The sequence below is a fragment of the Vitis vinifera genome, chromosome 2 (genome assembly GCF_030704535.1).
Source record: "Vitis vinifera cultivar Pinot Noir 40024 chromosome 2, ASM3070453v1".
Lineage (NCBI taxonomy): Eukaryota > Viridiplantae > Streptophyta > Magnoliopsida > Vitales > Vitaceae > Vitis > Vitis vinifera.
The window spans coordinates 19,763,392-19,788,912 of record NC_081806.1 but is presented as its reverse complement, the minus strand read 5'-3'; the positions used below and the strand labels follow the sequence as shown (position 1 = coordinate 19,788,912).

Sequence of the window (25,521 nt, the reverse complement as noted above, 5' to 3'; positions counted from 1 at the left end):
ATAAATTGAAGTTTGAAATGTTGACAAGGGTTTTAGATGATAAATAGCAAATGCTACTCAAGGGAGGTGTTTTTGTGCTCCCTCGCTTCTCTCCTTCTTTCTCCATCTCAAGGTACCTCTTTTTTTTTTCACGCTCTGTTTGTTTCCCGAGAAAATGAGCTATGAATACATAGAGGGAAGTTAGGAATGGTTAAATATTTAATCCTTTTCTTTTTAAGCTATTTCTGTATGGTCTTGGCAATCTTGATTCAGAATAATGCTATGTTTGGCTATTGAGAAAGAAAATCGAAGTTTCAGTTATCTGGGTTAGTTACATATATTTTATTTTATTTTTTAAATTTTCTTTGGGCTTCTCAGCATCCAAACATAGGAGAATTGGTTTTCTCAAATGGGCGTGATTTGAATCTTTTGTGTTTTTACTTGAATTTGGTGTCCCGATGTTGATAACTGCATTTCATGCTCTCGGAAGTTGTTATTCGAGAAATGCTCTGTTTGGGGTTGAGTAAGGAAAGGAAAGTTTGCGACTCGTATTTTCTACCCCATTTGTACTGTTACCGGGCAAGCTAAGCTAGAATTAAGCTCTTTTATTCACTTTGGAAGAGCACACGGAGGATAAAGATTTTTCCTTGGCTTTCTCAGAAACCGAACAGAGGATAGTTAGAATTCTCGAATGGGGGAGATTCCAATAAGAAAACTCTGCTGTGATTTTCCTCGGACATATTTCAAAATAATAATGTAATTTTTTGAGGATTTCACAGAGTTGCCAATTGTACTTTTAAGCCTGAAGAGTGCTTTAGCTACAAAATTAATTTATTGGTTGTTAAAATCAAGCAATACTTATTGAAGACCAAGATTATGGTTCCACTTGAGTTAGAAAATAAAATCATTGCTCCATTAGAAAATGTTTCATTGGATTCCGATCATGGAGAAGTGAATGTTTAGGATCTTATAATATGCTGGGTTTGGGTTGGTATATGTTGGCAACTATAATTTTGGAGTATTCTTTTTCTTTTCACATAGTTTCTGAGCAGTTAAAGAACCATTTCAAGAACACTATGTGAAAATCTAAACCTTCATTGGGTTTCTATAAATGAAAGAGGTTGCTTAACTTGATTTTTGTTTTTTCTTTTTATAATAGAGAAAAACTGTGGATGATGGTACTTACGAGTTGCGATGTTTAAGCTTCTAAAAGGAAATATGACAATATCTCTATCTATTAACATTATGTTTTACTGTTTGAATCTGCAGCAGGATTCGTTTGAGCAAAATGAGCACTGCAGCTGCACCGATAATCCCAAAATTCATTTCTGTGGAAGGGGTTGATATTAATTCAAGAAGTATCCCTGATGGTGTGTATACATTCTCCAGATGTGTTGGTTTATTCTTGTAGTTCATTTTGTATGGCTTTTAGGAGTATTTTCAGTGTCCCTATCTGGATTTTGGTGCATGGATGCATGTATTTTCCTTTTTATATTTCTTGTGTGTTTTAATTATTCATATATTTTCTCTTGATTAAATGCTAATTAGCTTCTATTTCTTATTTCAAATGCTGGAAAGAATCTTTATTTAGCTTTGGTGTTAGTTGTTTATTTCATTTTATTTATTTTTGTCGTATGCTTACTAATATAAACAGTAAATGCAGTGGAAATAGAAAATGGCAGATTTAGGCTGGGAAATTATGTAATCATCTCTTTTCCTGGTTTTGTTTTGAGGTCATCAGCACTGTTTTGGGATTTTTTTAACATTTTTATTTTATTTTATTTTGATTCCCTTCCCCTTCATTTTCATGTTTGTTGGATGGGGAAATGACCTTCTCATTGGAAATTGTTATCTTGTTTGGTTACTGGGATGGAAGTTGTTGGACACTTCATGATAGTGGGAGATTTATATTTTCGAAGCATCTTTCATCCTAGCCACTTGATAAGGAAGGCCAATATCTCTCCTAAAATCGGGCCATTCGCTTAGGCTATGGCACACAAGAAAGAGAGCACTGGTAATAATTATGCTAGAACACCTCAAATTCGTTTGTCCATATGTATGTTTTAAGTGTAGAAGAAGCAGTAAGTCAACTGACCAGAGTTCGTCATTGCCACCCCCCCACCCTTTGTGAAATTTGGTTGAAAACTCTTTTAACTGATATCCCTTGGCTTGCCTTTAAAGAAATACATGCTATGCTGGAAACCTGGACATACAAAACCTTATGTAACGGTGTTGTCATGACTGTTATCTGGATTATTTGGGATTGAGAGGAAAACCAAAGTTGTTGGAGATAGGGAGAATTCTGTGGGGGATGTCTGATATAAGGTCCTTTTCCTGTCCTCTCTATGTATGTTGGTTAAGATAGTTTTGATGGAGTTTTACTATTATTTTGTCTAACTGGAGGACCTTGAAAGCTACCATTAGGAGCAGAGAACTTGGTTTTTGTTCCTGTCAAGCAATCCTCCCTAGAGTTGTCTTGAGCTCAACCTTGATAGTCATTCTTGGGAAATTCAGTCTGCGTGAGAATTGGGGGTATCAGTAGGGATCTTGAATGCAAGGCCGTTTGCTTACTCCAGACCAACGATGATGGTTTCATTGTGGAAGCTGAGACCCTGCCTTTGTTGTAAGGCCTTAGAAAAGCCACCTTGTTTGAGCTTTGAGACAGATCTTCATTGAGGGGCATCTGATGGCACTAATTTCTTAAGGGTAGGAGTTGTGGATATTAGAGATATGGCCACTTCATGAAGTCGGTCATAGCTAGATTTTCTTCCTTAGGCATCAATGCTTCTGGGGCTTGTAGATCAGCCAATAGCAAAATGAACACCTTGGCGTGGGTGCTTTGGCAGGGCTCAAACTTTTGGGAGGACTATTGTCCTCATTGTCAAAGGAGAAAGAACTGCTATTATACTTCTGTCTTCTTTTGGCCTTCTTTGTTTATATTGTGTATCACTTGATGCTAGTTTACACTTAGACCAAGTCCTTCCCTTCCTGTTTTATTTTCTCATTACCAAATGACTAAAATTTTGTCTATTATAAAAGTGCAAGTTGGATATTGTTATGTTCTCCTTTTGTCCACTTGGAACCTTTTCCCGTTTTCTTTGTTTTTAAAACCATGAATGAATTTAATTACTTTGTCCACTTGCATTCTGTTAGAAAGAAATATAAAAGATCCACAATTTTTATGTTTGTGATTTACAATTATGGTATGTCATGCTGAATGTTGATATTGCAGGCTTCAGATTCAGTCTTGTCTCTTATAACATTTTGGCACAGGTATGAGAAACTTATCATCAACAGTTCGTTAAAGTTTATGGACCTTAATGTTGTAACTTATTCTTCCTTTATTACATCGACATCATTGCTTATGGGGTATTTGGTGAAATAATGAGTTTCATTGGTGTCAAGTATTTATTTTATAAGGGGGCAAGATGTAAGGCATTCTATATGGCACCTTAATTTAGTCAGTTTGTTGTAAATTGTTAGATAATGTATAGTTATTTAGGTTATTTACTTTTCCTTTTCCTTTTCTTTCCTTACTGTATTATGGGTCCCACTAGCATGTATATATATACCCAAGTCCAATGTGTATTCTCCTAGTTTTTCAATAACAATAATTAGGGATTCTCCCTTTTTCTCTCTCTCTCTTCACATGGTATCAGAGCCTAGGGAGAAAATAAAACCCTAATTATTTCCGGTTTATCTGTGAATCCATTCTGGGAAATCTTTTAGTGACTGTGTTTCATTCCGGTCACCCTTCCCATCTCCTAAAGCTTCCGATCAACCGTATCGCCGTTAGAAAACCCTCACCGTCGGCGAATTTTCCGGCGACCTTTCCGGCGACTTCCGGCGAAGTCCTTTTCCGACACCGACCATACCATCAGGTGCATAAAGAGGAGATCTTCAACTTTTCTCAAAGCACCGGAGGAAGAATCCCAGCCACGCGCCAGCCACACGCGTCTCTTTGCCGGCGGCTTGAATCTCATGCGTCGGCGCGTGAGGGTGCGTGAGACACTTTCCGGCCACGCACTTCCACCTCTAGCCTCGCCTGACGCCGTCTAGCCACCCTCCATCTGCGCTTGTGTCATCTGAGCCCTAAAAGTGCATTTTTTGGGGTTTTTTTGTCTCCGCTGGCCCTCTAAACCGCCTTTCCGGCGACCTCCGGTGACTTCCTCTCCACCCCGAGCCTTGCACGTGTTTTAGGAAGTCCGCAATAAGCCGTATTAGGGCTCTCTTCGATCCAAACGTATTTCATTCACCAGATAAGTAGATATGACTACTAAAAGTTCCACTTTTTCCTCTGTCATATCTGGATCTCCTATGATTACTTCGGAGAAATTGGTTGGCAGTGAAAATTATTTGTCCTGGTCTGCCTCTGTGGAGTTTTGGTTTATGGGTCAAGGTTATGAGGATCACCTTGTTACGCAGGAGGCGGATATCCCTGAGGTTGACAAAGTACAATGGAGGAAGATAGATGTACAGTTATGTAGTGTATTATGGCAATCAGTTGATCCTAAGATTTTGCATCATCTTCGGGCCTACAAAACATGTTTTAAATTTTGGAATCAGGCGAAAGGGTTATACACGAATGATATCCAACATTTTTATAAGGTGGCTTCTTCTATTGTCAATGTCAGACAACAAGACATAGATTTATCTACTTATATTGGCCAGATTGCCTCTCTTAAGGAGGAATTCTTGACCGTGATGCCTCTTACTACTGATGTTGGGGATCAACGCATACAAATTGACAAGTTTTTCATGGTTCTTACACTTATTGACCTTCGTCCAGATCTCGAGACCGTCCGCGATCAGATTCTTGGCAGTTCCTCCGTTCCATCCTTGGATGATGTGTTTGCTCGCCTCCTCCGTATCTCCTCCACTCAGACTTTGCCATCTGATAACACTTCAGATTCTTCTGTGTTAGTTTCTCAAACTAACTCTCGAGGAGGACGCAGTGGTAACCGAGGTAGAGGCCAACGTTCTCATTGCACCTATTGCAATAAGCTTGGCCACACTCGTGATCGGTGTTATCAGTTACATGGGCGGCCTCCCCGCACTGCCCACGTGGCCCAGTCATCTGATCTTCAGTCGCCTCAGCCTCCCAGTTCCTCCACATCTCAGGGTATTTTCCAATGTTTTCAGAACCGGACCGGTGATCGAACCGGAAAAGTTACCGGTTCACGGTTCACTGGTCGGACCGGCGGTCGAACCGCTATTGAACCGGTGACGTCATAAATATATAATTTATATATTATTAAAATTAAAAATAATTATAAAAATTTTAAAATATATATGAATAAATTAAAAATCAATAATATTATCAAATTAAATCATATTAATATTTTAAATTTTATTAAATGAAATATGTATAATATTTAAATTTAAATATATTAAAAATGAAAATTTAAACTAATTTTATTATTTTTAAAAATATTATATTATTTTTATTTGATATTATAAAATATTTTAAAATCAAATATATATTGTTTTGTTTGGCATATTAGGTAGCAAAATGTATGTAGCCGAGTGGAGTCCCAGTTTGATAGAGGAATTTGAGGTCTAAGGTTCAAAACCTCTTGGTTGGGTTGGAGATTTGTTATTTTTTTTTCATTGATGATAATGTTAGCAATCCCACATCGGATTTGGAGAAGAATAAAGATTCAATGGGTGCCTATAAAAGCTATCCACAATGAGGACAAAAAGGCATCACCTTGACTTGTGGGCTTAGGAGACTTAGGACTCAACCCATAAAATGGTTGGGTAGGTGGGGGCCTTGACATATAATGAGACAGGGCCCAGCATCCGAAGTCCCTTTGCCCAGTGCCCAGTGCAATTCTTCCAAAATGAGGAGTTAATTTAAGCCGTTCGGTTCGTTTGGAACCGTCCGGTTTCACCGGTTCACCGGTCCGACCGCTGGTTTAGGCGGTTCGTGACCGGTCTAATAGTTAAACGGTTCAATAGGGTGAATCGGACCGGAAAAGCGACCGGTCGACGGGTGAACCGGTTAGACCGGCCGGTCCGGTCCGGTTTTTAAAACATTGGTATTTTCCTCACTGACAGTGAATATGACGACTATCTCCACTATCAAGCCACCAAGTCAGCTTCTGTTGCCTAGACTGGTAATGCTTCTACTTGTCTTACCCACACATCTTCTCTTGGACCTTGGATTCTAGATTTTGGCGCTTCTGATCACATATCTGGTAATAAGGATCTTTTCTCTTCTATTACTACTACTTCTGCCTTACCTACTGTTACTTTAGCTAATGGTTCCCAAACTATGGCTAAAGGTTTTGGTTTCGCTCATCCTCTCCCTTTCCTACCTCTCCATTCTGTTCTTTATGCCCTTGAGTGTCATTTTAATCTTATGTCCATCAGCAAAATAACTCGCACTCTTAACTGTTCTATCACTTTCTCTGATAAATTTGTGACCTTGCAGGACCGGAGTACAGGGAAGATGATTGGCATAGGATGTGAGTCTCAAGGCCTCTATCACCTCACCTCGCCTTCACCTGCAGTTTGCATTTCCACTGATGCTCCCCTCCTCATCCACAGTCGCCTGGGCCACCCTAGTCTATCCAAATTCCAGAAAATTGTCCCTAGTTTTTTCTATCAAAGGACAACTTGTTGTCCACACTTGACAACTTGCTGTCCACCACTTGCCCTTCTTTCCTTATTTTAGCCCACAATTGTTTCCTTATTTCTCCATTTATTATTCTGTACAGTTAGCATATATTTGACAGATTATAGTTTACATGTATAGGGCTAAAATCATGCGGGAATTTATTTGCTTTTATTTGCTTTCCTTGTATAGCATCCTTGTAAAGTCTATATATAATATACAAAACTCAAGGCTAAGGTATTCGGCCATTCATACAATATTTTGACATGGTATCAGAGCAAGGTTGCTAATTTTTCTTCCCTCAAATTCTTTTCTGTCTTCTCGGTTTCGGAGGTGCCTCTCGTGTCTTTCGGTCAAGTCTGTGTTGATCCGTTCTGCACCCAACCACAACCATTTTTCTCGGTATTTCTGTGGCTGTCGTGGGTCAGTTTTCTTTTGGGATTTTTTTTTGGTTCATCATTTTGTCTCGGGTTCTATTTATTTTCTATGGATTCCGCACCTCTGTGTGTTAAGTTTACAGGCACAAATTATTCTACCCGGGCATTTCAGTTTGAACTTTTTCTCAAGGGAAAAGACCTTTGGGGTCATATTGATGGCACGGATGTTGAAAAACCATCCACTTTTGACAAATCTCAGGATGTTGGGTCTTCTCCTTCATGGGTTGTGCTTGATGCACGCATCATGTCTTGGCTTCTTAGTTCAGTGGAGCCTCATATTGTCACTCGCTTGCGGCCCCATCGCTCCGCTCAATCTATGTGGGCTTATTTGAAGAAAGTTTATCATCAAGATAACGATGCTCGTCGCTTTCAGTTAGAACATGCGATTGCCATGTTTCAACATGGTAGTCTTTCCATCCAGGATTGCTACTCGGCATTTTTGACTCTTTGGCATGAATATGCTGATTTGGTTACAGCGGATGTTCCTATTGCCGCTCTCTCAACTATTCAGACTATTCACGTGACTACCCGGCGTGATCAGTTTCTTATGAAACTACGTCCGGAATATGAATCTGTCCGCTCCTCTTTACTAAATAGATCTCCTGTTCCCTCTCTTGATATTTGTTTTGGTGAGTTACTTCGCGAAGAACAACGCCTTAGTACTCAAGCTATTCTGGAGCAATCTCATGGCAATTCCAGGACGGCAACTGTAGCTTATGCTGCCTAAGGACGCGGACCACCTATGCATTCTAAAAACTTGCAGTGTTTTTGCTGCAAGGAATATGGGCATATTGCTGCCACTTGCCCTAAAAAGTTTTGTTCTTATTGCAAGAAGAAGGGTCACATTATCAAAGAATGTCGTATTCGCCCCCAGAATCGTCAGACCCAAGCATTTCAAACTTCGGTTATTGTCTCTCTTGTAGCAACTTCTGCAGCACACGACTCTCCTTCAGCTGCGTGCTCTGTTCCTGCACCTCCTGCACCAAATTACTGCACCCCAGAAATGGTGCAACAGATGTTAATTTTTGCATTATCAGCAATGAGGTTTCAAGGTAACAATTCCACTAAACTCTGGTACGTGGACTCGGGGGCCTCTAATCACATGACTAATAATCTCACTGTTTTGTGTCATGTTCGGCCCTACGCTGGTCAATCTTCCATTCAGACTGCCAATGGCAGCTCTTTGCCCATAGCTGCTATCGGCAATGCCTCTTCTAAGTTCACTGATGTGTTTCTTGCTCCTCAGCTTTCCACGAATCTTATTTCTGTTGGCCAATTAGTTGATAACAATTGTGCTGTTAATTTTTCTGGTAATGGTTGTGTTGTGCAGGACCAGGTAATGGGGAAGCCGATCGCGAAGAGACCTAAAGTGGGGCGCTTGTTTCCACTATTTTTACCTGTTCCAGATTTTTCTCCACTTTCTTCTATTGAGTCTTTTGCTTGTAATAATGTTTCAGATCTTAGTATGGTGTGGCATCGTCGTTTAGGCCATCCCAATCCTCAGATCTTATCTCATGTATTGAACTCTGATTTACCTGATAATAAGGATCGTTCTTCTTTATCTCGAGTGTGATTCTTGCAAACTTGGTAAAAGTAAAACTCTTCCCTTCCCTTTGCATGCAAGTAGAGCATCTCACTGCTTTGATCTTATCCATAGTGATGTTTGGGGACCTTCCCCGGTTAGTTCACATGAGAAATTTAAATATTATGTGACTCTCATTGATGATCATAGCAGATTTACTTGGGTCTACTTTCTTCGCTCTAAATCTGAGGTCTTTCGTACTTTCACTGAGTTTTTAGCGTATGTTGACAATTAATTTTCTACTTCTATTAAGACATTACGCACAGATTCCGGTGGTGAGTATTTGTTTACTGAGTTTCAAGCATTCTTGGCTTCTAAGGGTATTATTCATCAACATTCATGTCCCTCTACTCCTCAACAAAATGGAGTTACCGAACGCAAAAATCATCATCTTCTAGATGTGCTACGTACTCTCTTGTTAGAATCTTCTATTCCATCCATGTTTTGGGTAGAGGCTCTAAAAATTGCCACTCACTTGATTAATCGTTTACCTTCTCAAGTCCTACAGATGGAATCTCCCTATTTCTGCTTATTTGCTATGCAACCTAGTTATGATCACCTTCGTATTTTTGGTTGTGTATGCTTTGTTCATTTACCTCCTCATGAGTGACATAAATCATCAGCTCAATCTGTTCGATGTGCTTTCTTAGGATATAATATGTGTCAAAAGGGATTTGTTTGCTATGATCCTACATTACATCGTACACGTATTTCTAGGAATGTTATTTTCTTTGAAAATCAACATTTCTTTCCTGTATCCTCTTCTACTGTGTCATCCTCTTCTACTGTGGTCCTCCCCTCCTTTGAGCAGCAGTTCTCAGATCTTCATCCACTCAGTTCTCGCTTTCAACCAGGTATTGTGTATACGAGATGCTCTCGCCCACAGTCTCTTTTGGTGGCTCACCCGATATTTGATCCTACCATGCTCCAGATTCAGTCAGTTGCAGTACCTCCAGCACCTTCAGTACGTCGTTCTTCTCGAGTGTCTGTACCTCCGAATAGGTATGGATTTCCCTCTTCCAGTTCTGGCAATTCTATTTCAGCCCTTACTGCTGCATTGTCCAATTTTAATATTCCCACATGCTACTCATATGCTGCCAAGCATGATTGTTGGCGACAAGCTATGCAGGAAGGAATTGCCGCTCTAGAGGCCAATTACACTTGGGACATTGAGCCCTGTCCTCCCACTATTATTCCTCTGGGTTGCAAATGGGTTTACTCAATCAAGGTCCGATCTGATGGAAGTTTGGATCGTTACAAAGCTCGGCTTGTTGCACTTGGGAATAATCAGGAATATGGTGTCAATTATGAAGAGACCTTTGCTCCTGTGGCTAAAATGACTACTGTTCGTACGATTCTAGCTCTTGCTGCTTCCAGTGATTGGCCACTACATCAGATGGATGTAAAAAATGCTTTTCTTCATGAGGATCTTAAAGAGTGTATTTATATGAAGCCACCCCCGAGATTGTTTCTCTCTCCGACTTCACATGTGTGTAAGCTTCGTTGTTCTCTTTATGGTCTCAAACAGGCTCCGAGGGCCTGGTTTGATAAATTCTGCACCACTTTATTACAATTTTCATTCAAGCAGAGCAAGTATGACACTTCCTTGTTTCTTTGGAAATCAAACATGGGTATTGTTGTTCTTTTGGTTTATGTTCATGATATTGTGATCACTGGTTCCGATTCTGCTTTACTTGGTTAACTCAAAACTCATCTCTCCGAGTCCTTTCATATGAAAGATCTTGGGTCTCTCACATATTTTCTTGGTCTTGAGGTGCATCATTGTCCCTCTGGTATTTCCCTCAATCAACATAAGTATGCGAGTGACTTGGTGGCTATAGCTGGTCTACAAGGAGCTACTTCTGTTGATACTCCCATGGAATTAAATGTTAAGCTTTGCAAAGAGGAAGGCGACTTACTTGCTGATCCCAGTTTATACAAGAAGTTGGTGGGTAGTCTTGTTTATCTCACCATTACTAGACCGGACATTTCTTTTGCTGTACAGCAAGTCAGCCAGTTCCTTCAGACTCCTCGTCATCTTCATTTGGCTGCTGTTCGTAGGATCATACGCTATGTTCAAGGCACTTCTACTCGTGGCTTGTTCTTCCCTGCAGGCAATTCTACTCGCCTTGCTGCTTATAGTGATGCTGATTGGGCTGGTTGTGCGTATACCCGTCGCTCCATCACTGGTTGGTGTGTGTTCTTAGGTGATGCATTGATATATTGGAAAAGTAAGAAGCAAGACAGAGTCTCTAAGTCATCTACGGAATCTGAGTACCGGGCGATGTCTCTTGCTTGTTCTGAAATCATTTGGCTTCGAGGTTTGCTTGCGGAGTTAGATTTTTCTGAGACCGATCCTACACCTCTACATGCCGATAATACAAGTGCTATTCAGATCACGGCCAATCCTGTCTATCATGAGCGCACAAAGTATATTGAAGTAGACTGTCACTCTATCCGTGAAGCCTTTGAAGCTCGTGTTATCACTCTTCCACATATTTCCATTGACTTACAAGTTGTTGATATCTTCACCAAGGCTCTCCCTCGTCATCGACATTGCTTGCTAAGTAGCAAATTGATGCTTGTTGATTAACCTGCATCAATTTGAGGGGGGCTGTCAAAGGACAACTTGCTGTCCACACTTGACAACTTGCTGTCCACCACTTGCTCTTCTTTCCTTTTTTTAGCCCACAATTGTTTCCTTATTTTAGCCCACAATTGTTTTCTTATTTCTCCATTTATTATTCTGTACAGTTAGCATATATTTGATAGATTATAGTTTACATGTATAGGGCTAGAATCATGCGGGAATTTATTTGCTTTTATTTGCTTTCCATGTATAGCATCCTTGTAAAGTCTATATATAATATACAAAACTCAAGGCCAAGGGATTCGGCCATTCATACAATATTTTGACATTTTCATCTTTGTCGTCACTTGTGTGTGAGTCCTGTCAGCTTGGGAAACATACTCGTGTCTCGTTCCCAAAGCGTTTGAATAATCGGGCAAAGTCTCCTTTTGAACTTGTCCACACTGATGTTTGGGGTCATTGTCGGACCGCGTCTACTTTAGGATTTTAGTATTTTGTCACTTTCATTGATGACTATTCTCAATGTACTTGGTTATTTTTAATGAAAAATCGAGTTGATTTATTCTCTATTTTCCAGAAATTTTATGCTGAAATCCAAACCCAGTTCAATATTTCTATTCGTGTGTTGTGCAATGACAATGCAAGAGAATATTTTTCTACACCATTTACTTCATTTATGTCCCAACATGGGATCATTCATCAGTCTTCTTGTGCTCATACTCCTCAACAAAATGGGGTAGCTGAACGTTAGAATCGACATCTTGTTGAGACAGCTCGTACTCTCCTTCTACATAGTCATGTTCCTTTTCGTTTTTGGGGGGACGCTGTTCTTACAACATGTTATTTGATTAATCGTATGCCCTCATCTGTATTACACGATCAGATTCCTCATTCCCTTCTTTTCCCTGACCAACCACTTTATTTCCTTCCTCCTCGTGTTTTTGGTTGTACTTGCTTTGTTCATATTCTCACTCCTGGACAGGACAAACTTTCTGCCAGATCCACAAAATGTATCTTCTTGGGATATTCCAGACTTTAAAAGGTTTATCGTTGTTATTCCTCTAAGACTCATCGCTACTTTCTCTCTGCTGATGTTACTTTCTTTGAGGACTCACCGTTTTTCTCCACCTTTGAGTCTCTTCCTGTTTCTGAAGTCTTACCCCTTCCCATTATCTCCCCACCTGATGCAGTGCCTTCTCGCCCACTTCAGGTTTATCATTGCCGTCATCGTGTCGCTGTTCCTCCCTCTTTGGCCGCGGTACCTGCTGACTCACCTCCTATCCCTTCGGCTTCTCCTGTCCCGGCTCTGCCTCCTTCTGCTGACTTACCCATTGCTCTTCGGAAATGTAATCGATCTACTCGTTATCCTCATCCCATTTACAATTTTTTGAGTTACCATCGATTATCTTCACCCTATTCTGCATTTGTTTCTGCTATATCTTCTGTTTCTCTTCCCAAGAGCACCCTTGAGGCTCTTTCCCATCCAGGCTGACGACAAACAATGGTAGATGAAATGGCTGCTTTACACTCCAATGCTTGGGATCTTGTTGTTTTACCCTCTGGTAAATCTACAGTTGGTTGTTGTTGGGTCTACACAGTTAAGGTTGACCCTAATGGTCAGGTTGATCGCCTTAAGGCCCGATTAGTTGCTAAAGGCTATACTCAGGTTTATGGTTCTGATTATGGTGACACTTTCTCTCTTGTTGCCAAGATAGCTTCTGTTCGTCTATTGCTCTCCATGGCTGCTATGCGTTCTTGGCCTCTTTATCAGTTAGATATTAAAAATGCTTTCCTTCATGGGGATCTTGCTGAGGAAGTTTATATAGAGCAACCACTTGGTTTTGTTGCTCAGGGGGAGTTTGGTTTAGTGTGCAGGTTACACCGTTCTCTATATGGCTTGAAACAATCTCCTCGAGTATGGTTTAGCCGTTTTAGTTTTGTTGTTCAGGAGTTTGGCATGTTCCGCAGTACAGCAGACCATTCCGTTTTCTATCATCATAACTCTTCGGGGCAGTGTATTTATCTGGTAGTTTATGTGGATGACATCGTCATTACAGGCAGTGATCAGAATGGTATTCAGAACCTAAAGCAACACCTTTTCACCCACTTTCAGACTAAAGACTTGGGGAAACTCAAGTATTTCTTAGGGATTGAGATAGCTCAATCTAGTTCCGGTGTGGTTCTTTCCCAAAGGAAGTATGCTTTAGATATCTTGGAAGAAACCGGTATGTTAGACTGTAAACCGATAGACACTCCTATGGATCCAAATGTCAAACTTATACCAGGACAGGGGGAGCCTTTAAGAGATCCTGGGAGATATCGGCGACTTGTAGGTAAACTGAACTACCTCACCATTACTCGTCCAGACATTTCTTTTCCGGTAAGTGTTGTTAGTCAATTCCTACAGTCACCATGTGATAGCCATTGGGATGTTGTAATCCGCATTCTTCGATATATCAAAAGCACACCAGGCCAAGGTGTGTTGTACGAGAACAGAGGTCATACCTAAATTGTTGGTTACACAGATACAGATTGGGCTGGCTCACCCACAGATAGACGTTCCACTTCCGGGTATTGTGTTTTTATTGGAGGTAACCTAATATCTTGGAAGAGTAAGAAACAAGATGTAGTGACCAGATCTAGTGCTGAAGCCGAGTATCGAGCTATGGCTCTGGCAACATGTGAACTCATATGGCTGAAACATCTTCTTCGGGAATTGAGATTTGGAAAGGATGAACAGATGAAGCTCATCTGTGACAACCAAGCCGCTTTGCATATTGCATCCAATCCAGTCTTCCATGAAAGGACCAAACACATTGAAGTTGACTGTCACTTCATTAGAGAGAAGATCGCATCAGGATGTGTGGCGACTAGTTTTGTCAATTCAAATGATCAACTAGCAGATATTTTTACTAAATCTCTTAGAGGTCCTAGAATTAAATACATTTGTAACAAGCTTGGTGCATATAACATATATGCTCTAGCTTGAGGGGGAGTGTTAGATAATGTATAGTTATTTAGGTTATTTACTTTTCCTTTTCCTTTTCTTTCCTTACTGTATTGTGGGTCCCACTAGCATGTATATATATACCCAAGTCCAATGTGTATTCTCCTAGTTTTTCAATAACAATAATTAGGGATTCTCCCTTTTTCTCTCTCTCTCTTCACATAAATATTGCTCTTTCTTAACAGCCTTGGATTTTTGTTTAATGATGCATACATGCTTATAAAAATTCTCCTTGACTAGGCTTTATCCTGAGCTATTAGCTCTGGACTTTTTATCAAGATTGTATTTCTGATATACTTATATCTCCTTCCCCCCCCCCCCCCCCCCCCCCCCCCTTTTTTTTTTTGGTAATCTATAAAAGAAAAATCATAGGAATTGAGTGTTTTCTCATTACCTTAACCTACACCATCTTTGGCCATTCCTTAGTCCTTTTTGTTCCATCACCTAAACAGTGTTAATTCTTATTGGTTTTTTTTTTTTTTGTCAGAAACAAACAAATGTATTAATAGATAATAAAAACATAAGAAGGATGAGAGGTCTTCCTCATGAAGTACAAACCTGATCAAAAGTAACTAAGTAAACCTCCACAAAACAAGGAAGGCTATACAATAAGGACAAAAGGCCTATATAAGTGTAACAACACCAACTCCTATAACCCAACCCTAAATTGTACAAATTGAGAGCCAAGTATGATTTTAATTGTATATGAACAAACCATTTCTATTGAATTACTGTCATTTTTCCATGTATTGGCCTCATGATATGTCTTAACTCACATCAATTTTAACATCTTGATTTCAACTATACTAAATCTTGTAATTTGTTATTTCTCATTACCTCAATTTGATTGATGTTCTTCTACAACTCAACCCTCATAGAGTTCCTACCCCTTTGTTTGGATGAACAAACTGATATTGACAATGCTCGTTCTTGGGTGGGTTTGCCAATAATCTTGAATGTGGCTTTACTTTTTCACTCATCATTTTTAGCTGTTTAGACGTTTTTTCATGTACTTTCTCCTAGTCAATTTTCTATTTTTCCCAAATTGCGGGGCTAGGCTTCAAAATGAGAGAGAAGATATTTCCTTCTTAAGAAACAAAGGAAGAAAATTAAAGGGGTTGAAGGAAAGATGAATTTGTTGAGGGGATTTATTTTTTGTGCTGAAAGAATGTCAAATTATAGAAGATAAGAGAGTAGATAAAATGGATTGTTGCAAAGGAATCTTCTAAGCCTCTAGGAAATTGAAATACAGCTATAAAAGGTAAGAAAAGAGGCAGAAGAATTGAGGAGAAAAGAGAAGGGAGGGGGAAGGTGGGGACTGAAAATTCTTTATTAAATTGTAACTCACCAAAGATTTGTCACCTGCCTAATAAATTACAGGCAACTTTGCCCCTTGATATAATTTTATTTTCTAGCCCTAGACACACCAAAAGGCCCTAATGTAATCATATATGCCAGGATCAATAAATTAAATAAACTATGGAGATTGCTTTTTGAAAGTGGACTTCAACTTCTGTGAAAATTGTCCTCCAAGTTTTCATCAGCAAAACATTTTAAAAATAACAATCTTAGGTAAATTAGTCTCTCACTGAAGTTCAACTGCATCATGAACACCCTAATTTCTAATTCTATTATGAGTCCCATTATTATCATGTGTTTTTTTTTTTTTGATAGGTAATATTATCATGTTTTTTTGATGTGATATGGGAGTGAAATAATACTATGTTCCTACGGTGCCAAGCCCAACAGAAAGGAAAAAGGGAGAGTTCAATAGGGATAATATGGAGGTTTTTCTCTTTAATGAATGCATAAATTTGGGGCAATGCTGTAGGTCTTTGGGTAATTGATCGTTTGCTTTTTCGTCGTTTATTGGATCAAAACATAATTTACAACCTAATTCACTATTAGAGTAGCTTGTACCCTATCAAAAATGGTTTTAGTACAAACTACCGTCGTATAGTGGTTTTTAGGTGTCATCCACTAGGATGGATTATTCACGGTAATTAAGGCTTGAATGAGAGGAGAATAAATGATTGTAATCAAGTGAAATTGATTTGAAAATTCATGATGAAAAATCAATTTAACAATGATCTCAAATTGAGAAGAATAATGAAATGTGAAATAGAAGAAAATTAATAGGAAATGAAATTCTCGGAGTTAGGATTTTCTAAAAAACAATTTCCATGGTGAATAGATGTTGAGATCTAATTTTCACCAAGTTAGATTAAAAACCTAAATTTTTATCTAAACCGATTTTTGATTTAACTTTAGGTCTGGATCTAATTTCTCTTCAAATTAGGTCATTTAATCCAAGAGATCAATTCAAATCATATATTCAATTCATCTTTTGTTATCTTCCAATGATTCACACAATGCAACTATCCAATCTCATCAAATCTAGCATTAAGAATTTAATGAATCTACCTAGTTTGCATTGGAATTTTCTTCTTGCCACTTGGGATTGAATCTAGGTATAGAAAGCTTGGATGGAAAGATGGATTCCTTTGGCTTCCTTTGTGGCAGTGAATGCTAAGCTAGTAAGGTCCTTTTAAGAGTTCCATGCTATTTAGGCTTGGCTTACCTCTTATTGCCCTTTTGTTCATTCTAAGTTGCTAACCCTTGAAGCCTTGAATAAACTAACAAGCTTAAAATGGCTCTCTTCCCCCGGACATAATTTTTTCCATGTTGTATCCTGGTTTGTCACACTCATTAGTTGTTGCCCTTAGTGTTATTTAACACAAATAAATTATAAAAACCTATTAAAATTTGAAATCCATTTAACAAAAACAACACATTTTAACTAATTTGGGATTGGTATCAATCAACTGGGCCTCGAGTATCTTTGTTTCTGATTAGAGTTGTTGATGCCTGAACAGACCTTATGGGACACATTTAGAAATCTATCAAGAAAGTCTCCAGTGATTTACAGAAACCTTTGCATTTAAAATTAATGGAAATGATAAGGCTAGCTTTTGGAAGGATATACATTAGTGGGAACAGTCCTCTGTGTATCGTTTTCCCTGGCCTGGTGATGACCTGGTTCGGGAGAGAGCTTATGTTGTTAGGTATAAGTTTTGGTGGTATGATGCCATGTGAGTTGGATGCTCATATGTGGAGAATCTTAAAAGATAGAAATTTCCTCATTCTAGTTTCTTGAAAGGTCACTTCTATCTGCTGGCTTTGATTTGAGCTCTATACCATATAAGCTGTAGGAGACTGATGTGTTATGGGAATTTCCTCGTCTGTTCTACTTTCTTCATGGGGTCCTTGGAATTATGTGTTGATTGTTACGGCTCTCTACTACCCTTTTCTTTGTAGTAAGTTGTTCTGTGAAGTGTACTTCATAAGTAATGTTTTTGTGAAAAGTCTTTACCAAGCACACTGAATGTCATTTATGGTGTCTCTCATGTCCAACACCTAGTGCATGACATACATACGCTCTCTGTTACCTCTGTGTAGACAATCTAGGAAGGCATTGCTGTAATCTTCATGACATCATTTTATGTGGCAAAATGGATCTTTTATAAAGTTTGAGTTTGTTATGCAAACATAATTTATGTTCTTATTAATTTTTATTTATGTGCAGTTCTCAATAGTATATTATACTGTAACTCACTCTCAATAATGTGTTCGTCTAATCCTTCGAAGTCATTTTATATGTAGGTTTATGTGAAGAGTTCTCTGTTTCCGCACTCTCCATCCCCTTGTCTCAAGTAGATATTCTAACTTAACTTTTAATTTAAATTTGCCTTTTGCGTACATGTTTGCCTGATGTGTGGTTCTATTGATATAATAGTTTAAAGACCTCTTTATTAAAAACCCAATGCGGTCTACTTTGAAATAATTAAAATTTTACATGGGCCAGAATATCCCTGAATTTTGCTTGTTTCTAATGTTTTTAGAAGGCAAAGCTAGTAGAAGAAACTGAGAGGGCATATATATATATATATATACACACATGAGATAAGAGTTGGATTTGTGTTGCATGTCAATATATAAAACATTAAGACGTGTTGCATTTGTTGCATTTGTGTTATAAGGTTCCACCACCGCTGACATCCATTATGTGCATCAGTTCCATTAAATTCGTATTAGCAATTTTTTATTTTTATTTTTTCAAGATTTATAATTCTGAGTATTTAGTAATATATTTTGTAAATTTCACGAAGTACAAAAATTGCCTTTTCCAAGATGCAAGTATTCTATTGAACCTCTGCTCAGACGAATTCCACACCAAATTAATTTTAATGGGGCTACCAGTGGGATATCCAATACGTACACTTCCTACTATGGATCCTCAGCACCGATAGATCCATATCTCACACATTCTTTATCAGAAATAGTTTATTTATTTATTTATTCAAGTTTTTTATTGTCCAAATTGGCTTTTAACTCTTGCAACCACCTCAAAGCAAAGATGAATCCAACTTCAATACAATAATTGATCATTATTTTTTCCACAAAAAATAGAGGAGAATCATTAGAAAATAGTAAGTGTGAAATCTCAGCATCTTCTTGAGCTCTACCCCCCATCTTGAAATTGCTGATAAAACCTCCCTCCACTGTCCTATCATTATATCAAAGAAGAAACTCATGGTCTCCACCACCTGAAGAGTAAGTAGTGAGAGATAGGGTCGCCCTATCTCAAATTTCTTGAGGTCTGAGAAAAATCTGTTGAAAGCAAATTAAACAACATTCAGAAACCTAACCTTGGAAATATAGAACCTTTTTTTTTTTTTGATGGGAAAATAAGAATTGTATTAAAAGAAAAAAAGTTTACACATCGTATACGAAGAAAAAAGGAGATATAGAACTTGATCCAGCTAATCCATATCTCACTAAACCCTATTTTGCCTATTATTGAAAGAAGGAAATCCCAGTTAACATTGTTATGCATGTATGCTGCATATATGCGTTTTTGGTATTTATGGTATTTTGCATTCCTGTACATGGCATTTTGAACTATTGAAGCTTTGATTGTGCTAATCCTTCGGTTCTTTCATTAATTGTTTGATTTTTAATAGTATTGAATAGGTGGAAACAAATGTGGCATTTATATTATAATTCTAGATACACTAAGCTCTCTGAATATATATAAGTTGAGGGACTATTCTTTGCCAACTGTTTTGGATGATGTTGCCAAGAGAATATTAAGAATAAGAAATATGAGCTTGATTGTTTTCTTGGAAATTGGAACTTGGATTTTACTATCGGTTGGATATTACTTATCCTGAATTATTTTCTTTTGATGGAAAAGTTACTTGGTACCTAGTTTAACATATTTTGATGTCCTATTTTTCGTATTCTACATGATCTGTCATACTATGTCATGTGGCTTACAACCTAATGCCATGGAGACTATACTTTCCCTCATAAGAGCATGGGGATTTTCTAGCTTTCAATAAATGCACCAGATGCTCACTCAGTACCTTTTTTCCCCTATTTACTACCTCCTCATTTCTCCTGGTGCCATAGTATTGCATACTGGGGAATCGATGCTTACCTTTAGGTAGATGCCTGAAAACTTTGGATGCCTATGACTTGTAAATGGCTATTGTAGCAGATATGAGGGGATTCTTCTACTTTTCTTTTGGTGGAGGTGGCACCATATGGATGTAAAGATGAAGACTAATTCATTCTTATTGCAAGATGAAAATCAATGTTCATCAAAGATGGCAATTGCCTAATGATTGTCCTATACCTTTCAAAGGTATCATCTGCATGATTTTGCACCCTATTGCTATTGTGCTTGGTCAAGTCGAGAGCTAGGCTTTGGGGGAATGGCTTGGCTTCCTCAACTAAGAACTTTGAGACTAGTTTGAGGATCTTGGTTTAATGGTTAGCCTTGGATGCTCTTTTGCACCCTATTGCTATTGTGCTTGGTCAAGTGGGGAGCTAGGCTTTGGGGGAATGACTTGGCTTCCTCCGCTAAGCACTCTGAGACTGGTTTGAGGATCCTAGTTTAATGGTTAGCATTGGATGCTCATTGAGGCAGGTTTAATATGCATCTAGCTTGTTTTTTGTAAGAATAATGAGGGATGATGGGGGTTGAACCCTCTAGTATTAAAGAGAAACATGTCATCATCCAGAGTTTCTATTTGATTGGAGGTGGAACTTACTTTTCAAGAGTTGTAAAGACCAATTTCTTTTTTAACAAATGGAAGATGGAATTGAAACTTGCTTCACCGATTCTCTTTGTTCTCATTGAACCTGAGGTTTGGCAACATGTGAGCTTGTCATATGGGACCATTGCCACCTCTCCTACCCACTCTCACCTCTTAATCTGCTCTGCTATCTCCTCAAACTTGGACACCTTATCTTCCCAAGTGGCTGACTTGCTCCAACCAAGAACTCCACTCAAACAACATAGATAGAAGGTTTATAATAGAGAAATTGAAGGATAATTCTTATGCTTCTTAGGGAATTGATGACATGGAGGCCTTTAAGAAGCAAGCCCCATTTGCCACTCTTGCAGGATGCACTATTTTGTCAAGTGATGTTACTTAGTTTTCCATTCCAGATTAGATTCTAATACTTTTTTGGAGTTTATCTAGCTGTTTGGTGTCAACTTGAATTCTGAAATTAGAGTCATAGTGGCAGAGGGTTATAGGTAGAAGTAAAAAAGAAGAAAAGAGTTTAATCACTGGCCATTATTTACAAAAAACAAAATAGAAGGATGTTTTATTTGTTTCCAGAAGTCTTCAAGTTTGCTTAGACAATTGCTTACTTTGCAGTTTAACTATGTTCTTTCAGTTGATTAATTACTTAGCTTGATTTTAACTTCTTGCAGTCTTTCTCCTAGTGAGATTCCAGGTTTCTGTCAGTTGATTTGTTACTTCCAGCAGGGAATATTGTATTTAAGTCAGTGTATTGTTTTTCAATTACGTCTTACAGGTGGAAAGCTCGTTCCCAGGCCATTTTGACCGTTCTGAGGAACCTTGGGGCTGACTTCCTCTGCCTACAGGTTTGTACTCCTCACTAGCATCCCCTTAATTAAAAAACTATGTACTTCTCTTTAGGTGTGCTTGTTTTTTATCTGAGTTCCTTCAATCCTCATCTTCCATTTTTTGTCCAATTATTTGATTGATATTACGAATTTCCCAGGAAGTAGATGAGTATGATAGCTTCTATAAAGGAAATATGGACAGCAATGGCTATTCAAGTATCTATGTTCAGAGAAGTGGGCAGAAACATGATGGTTGTGGGATTTTCTATAAGCACAATAGGTATACTGAACCTAAACTATTCATTGATTCTAAGTACATGTAAGATGAGCAGCTTTGAACTTGAATCATGTAGAAACCAGACTTGAGGAACATATTGATCCATTTCCTTGGAGCTTCGAATGGAGCAGGCCATAAGTATAGAAAATCTAACCATTTTCCAATGCACAAATGGAAATCCCATAGAAGTGAAGTTGCTTCCTTGAGAACATCAAATCATTCACATGAAAGTCAGTTGGGAGTGAAAGAGGGATGCTTAATTTGTCTGAGATATCAAACTCTTTTGTAATTTAATCTTTGGCATTTTCTTGGGCAATGTAGTAGAAGTGACTGTAATTTTACTGAGCATCCCTCTGTTGAATTTCTAACTTCACTAACTCTTTTCTTTAGAGGTAAAAGAAGAAAGAAAAACAAAAAAAAATCATCCATTTTAGTTGCAATTCTAGTAAACGTCTTTTGTTTATATCTTATTCAGTGCAGAGCTGGTCCTTGAGGAGAAAATAGAATACAATGATCTTGTAGACTTGAATGATGATGGTTCATATAGCAATGATAGGCATTGTGATACACCAGCAAGTGCAAATAGTGATGCTGAACCAAAAAAAGGTAATTTATGTCCTGTTTTTCTGTAATTCTTAGGATCTCAAATTTTAAAAACTAGCCAAATCCACAAACTTGTGCTTGAAGTTTGAGAATTATGCATTCAACTCTAGTAAACATACGCTACTTTCACAGATTGATAAATGCAGCCTTTCACAAAAGTTGGAGATACCAATATGCAGTAAATTAATGGAACAAACATCATGGAATGATTAATTATTTTTTATCTATTTGCTTTAATTTTAATTTTGTTATATTATATTGAAACACTCGTATTGTAAAGATAATGTGTCATAAGTTAAAATGTTTACTTATTAGTCCTGTTTTTTTTCCTAAGAGTTCAACTTTCCTGGGATGTTTTATCTCCTTGAGAAACAGACCATTTCAAGAGAATGTTTTAATTTCACACATACATTGCAGTTTCTGGAAATTTTTTTTCTAATGTTTGATAATCGAACCATTACTAATATCTAAGGTGTAATTGTAGTCTTTTGCTAGTCACTATTTGATTCAGTACTCTTTTCAAGTCCTTATTGATACAGGATGGAGACTGAATGAGTGGCAAAACGTACTGTCAACTTACTTCTTCATTGAAACATTTCAGGTTCATCACCACAGAACACTACAGAGGAGCGAGGGGATCCTAATGATCCTCGTGTGAGATTGAAGCGTGATTGTGTTGGAATCATGGCTGCATTCAGGCTTAAAGATCCTTCTCATCATCTTGTTATCGTGGCAAACACTCACCTTTATTGGTAAGTTTGTTCCCCTTTCATTTTCTGTCACAACATTAATTATGGTTTTATTTTTTTTGTACATCTAATCTACATATTGGAAATTTTCTCCTCCAGGGATCCAGAATGGGCTGATGTCAAGCTTGCGCAAGCTAAATATCTTCTGTCACGCTTAGCTCAATTTAAAACAGTAGTGTCAGACAAATTTGAATGTACGCCTTCTGTACTCGTAGCTGGTGATTTCAATTCAACCCCAGGGGATAAGGTTTGTTTCGACACTTATATTTGTAGTTGATCTAAATTCTTTTTTCGCTTACCTATTTTTGTATCTACATTGTATTGGTTTAATTCATTCTCTTTATTTTTCTTGCTATTTGAAGTGACTTTGGTTACATAGTTGGGTTTGTCCGTTCCTTGGGTTTCGATGTAGAAACAAAGTGAAATGAGAAGATAATAGAAGAGAGAGACAGGCTAAAAGAGAGATTATGGGCATGTTTTCCTATGTTCTGCAAGACAATTTCTGCCTTTGGAAACACATTTGGAAACACCTAAAGAATTTGTTTGTTACCTATTATCGAAAACTTTGATTAAAAAAATAGGTAAAATTTTTTTTTTTTAGAGAAAGTAAATTGATGTTGTTTTATGATATTTTGAGAATGATTGGGAACACAGGCTTTTAAGTGATTTGATGTTGGAATCTCGGGTTGTCTAAGGAGATTTACGTTTTAGAAGAGGAGTTGATGGCTAATGGCAACCCTGAATTGGCTTGAAGTTGATTAAGAAACTTCAAACTTAAAATCTGAATGCTTGTCAAGCTAAAGATCATCTTTCTAGCATCTGATCTTTACCCTGTATTTTGATCAGTTAGTGATGACTACTAGTTAATTTTTTTGAAAAGAATTTTCATTGCAAAGGTTGTTGTGGCTACAAACTTTGTTTCTATTCCACTAGTTGAGTGATATCATTTCTTTTCTTTTTTTTGATCAGTAGTAGCGTGATATCATGAACAGTGAGAATCTAGGTGAGAGTTTTTATTACCTTGCAAAGCTACCATTTACAGGATGTCTGTAGAAGAATCCTTAGGGTTGATAAATACCATTGGATCACATGCCAGAGTTTTTCTTCCATTACGAATCAACTGTTCAGTAATAAATTTAGGGGTGTAATTGAATCAAGTGTTGCTGAGTAGCAAGTCATTCAATCTCCTCTCGGTTGAAGATCTATTATGCTCAAGCTTTACCTTAATCTTATGTTATCCTGTTCAGCCTTTACCCATCTTTTTCATGGGTCTGATCCAACGGCCATATGTATCTTAGAGTTCAAAACTTGCGCACATACTTGCACAACCTAGACTCTCCTCTCTTCCCAATTTTACTCAGAGCTACTAAATTTTGCCCATTATAGCCTTACATCATATGCTAACTTTCTTCATCTTTTGGAAGTTTCCCCTGGGATTTATGTTATTTTAGCAGCAAGGCACCAACCTGAGATTTCATGATCCCACTTGGGTAGAATCCAACATTTTTCATTCACAGCTTGTCTAGAAATCATGTTTAATTGTTTACCTGCTCTAGATGAACCTTCAACGAAATAGCAAGCTTTGAGAAACAATTCAGAAGTTTGCAGACAGTTGAGTTCTTGTGATAAATTCTAATATCCTCACTGTTTCAGGTCTACCAGTACCTTGTTTCGGGCAACTCGTCAGTGCCACAGCTGGAATGTTTGGACGGGCTTCCTATTCCCTTATGCAGCGTATACGATTTCACAAGAGGAGAACCACCATTCACAAACTGCACTCCTGACTTCACCAATACTCTTGATTATATATTCTTTTCCCCTTCTGGCCACATCAAACCAGTCAGCTTCCTTGAACTCCCGGAACCAGATTCTTCTGATGTAGCTGGTGGACTACCAAACCACCACCACCCAAGTGATCATCTACCAATTGGTGCTGAATTCAAAGTTACCGGGGAATAGAATCTCTACTTTGGTAAGTCACACTTACATTCTCTAAAAGCTTCTACTTGTTCCTCTTTTTCTGATAGCAAGAAATGACAATGGTAGCAAGAAACTGAGACACAGAAAAACATAGTGTTATCAGGTTGACATTTTTGCTAGATATTTCATTCATTTATTCGTTACAGTGATGTATTACATTATTTTGAACAAAATGTATGGAACAAATAAGATTTTCAAGCTGAAAAATTTGGATTTTGTGGTTTTGCTGGGAATATTTGCTGCATGCATTGATCAGCAGAGAACTGCACTTTCAAACAGAAAAGAGAAAAACGGGGAAAAGGACAAAAGAGTGAATACAAATGAAGTCTCTTTAGATTTATTGGTGGATTGGCCTTTGGATTTGTCTCGTTTAAGTTTGCAACAATGCTTTGTTGTTACTTAGAAAATGATGGATTCTTAGAGTGCGTTTTACTGGGATTCTAAGAAGTTCTAAGAAGTGTTTTTAATATTTCTAATATTTTAAAAATAAAAATAGGTTAGAAACATTTCTTAAAATCACTGTCAAACACGTCGTAAGAGTTTGTTTGACAATGATCAAACAATGATTTTAAGAGGCGCTTTTAATTTAAAAAGTGTTTTTGAAAAAAATATTTGGTATTTAGTAAAATTTGGAACATATTTTTAAAAAATTGAAAAATCATTGATAGTGTTGAAAATCACTTGTAATGTTTTTTGAAAAAATATTTTATAGATGATTTTAAAAAAAATACTTTTTTGAAAAACATTTTCAC

The 25,521-nt window shown here is 37.8% G+C and overlaps 1 protein-coding gene across 3 annotated transcripts; it reads left to right on the top strand.

Moving 5' to 3' along the window:
- LOC100256249 (carbon catabolite repressor protein 4 homolog 4) lies at positions 1-25,002 on the top strand. 3 transcript variants are annotated; one of them, XM_010646373.3, is made up of 10 exons: positions 1-112; positions 1,249-1,349; positions 3,212-3,252; positions 17,878-17,927; positions 21,109-21,178; positions 21,319-21,440; positions 21,913-22,043; positions 22,642-22,792; positions 22,889-23,036; positions 24,443-25,002. In XM_010646373.3, the coding sequence occupies exons 1-10, from the start codon at positions 51-53 to the stop codon at positions 24,746-24,748; spliced, it is 1,182 nt and encodes a 393-aa protein (XP_010644675.1). In that variant the 5' UTR covers positions 1-50; the 3' UTR covers positions 24,749-25,002. The 3 variants fall into 2 exon arrangements, with proteins under 3 accessions (XP_010644675.1, XP_019081071.1, XP_059591011.1); XM_019225526.2 differs by lacking the exons at positions 1-112; positions 17,878-17,927; positions 21,109-21,178; ... (3 more) ...; positions 22,889-23,036; positions 24,443-25,002 and adding an exon at positions 8,366-14,516 and having other exon boundaries at positions 1,305-1,349.
- The last annotated feature ends 519 nt before the right edge of the window (positions 25,003-25,521 follow it).

What these genes read in the sequence shown, in the direction of transcription:
- LOC100256249 (XM_010646373.3), top strand. Translation starts at nt 51, where the DNA reads ATGCTACTCAAGGGAGGTGTTTTTGTGCTCCCTCGCTTCTCTCCTTCT. An exon ending in CTGACTTCCTCTGCCTACAG is followed by an intron (nt 21,179 to 21,318) that starts GTTTGTACTCCT and finishes CGAATTTCCCAG; the next exon opens with GAAGTAGATGAGTATGATAG. An exon ending in TGATGCTGAACCAAAAAAAG is followed by an intron (nt 22,044 to 22,641) that starts GTAATTTATGTC and finishes GAAACATTTCAG; the next exon opens with GTTCATCACCACAGAACACT.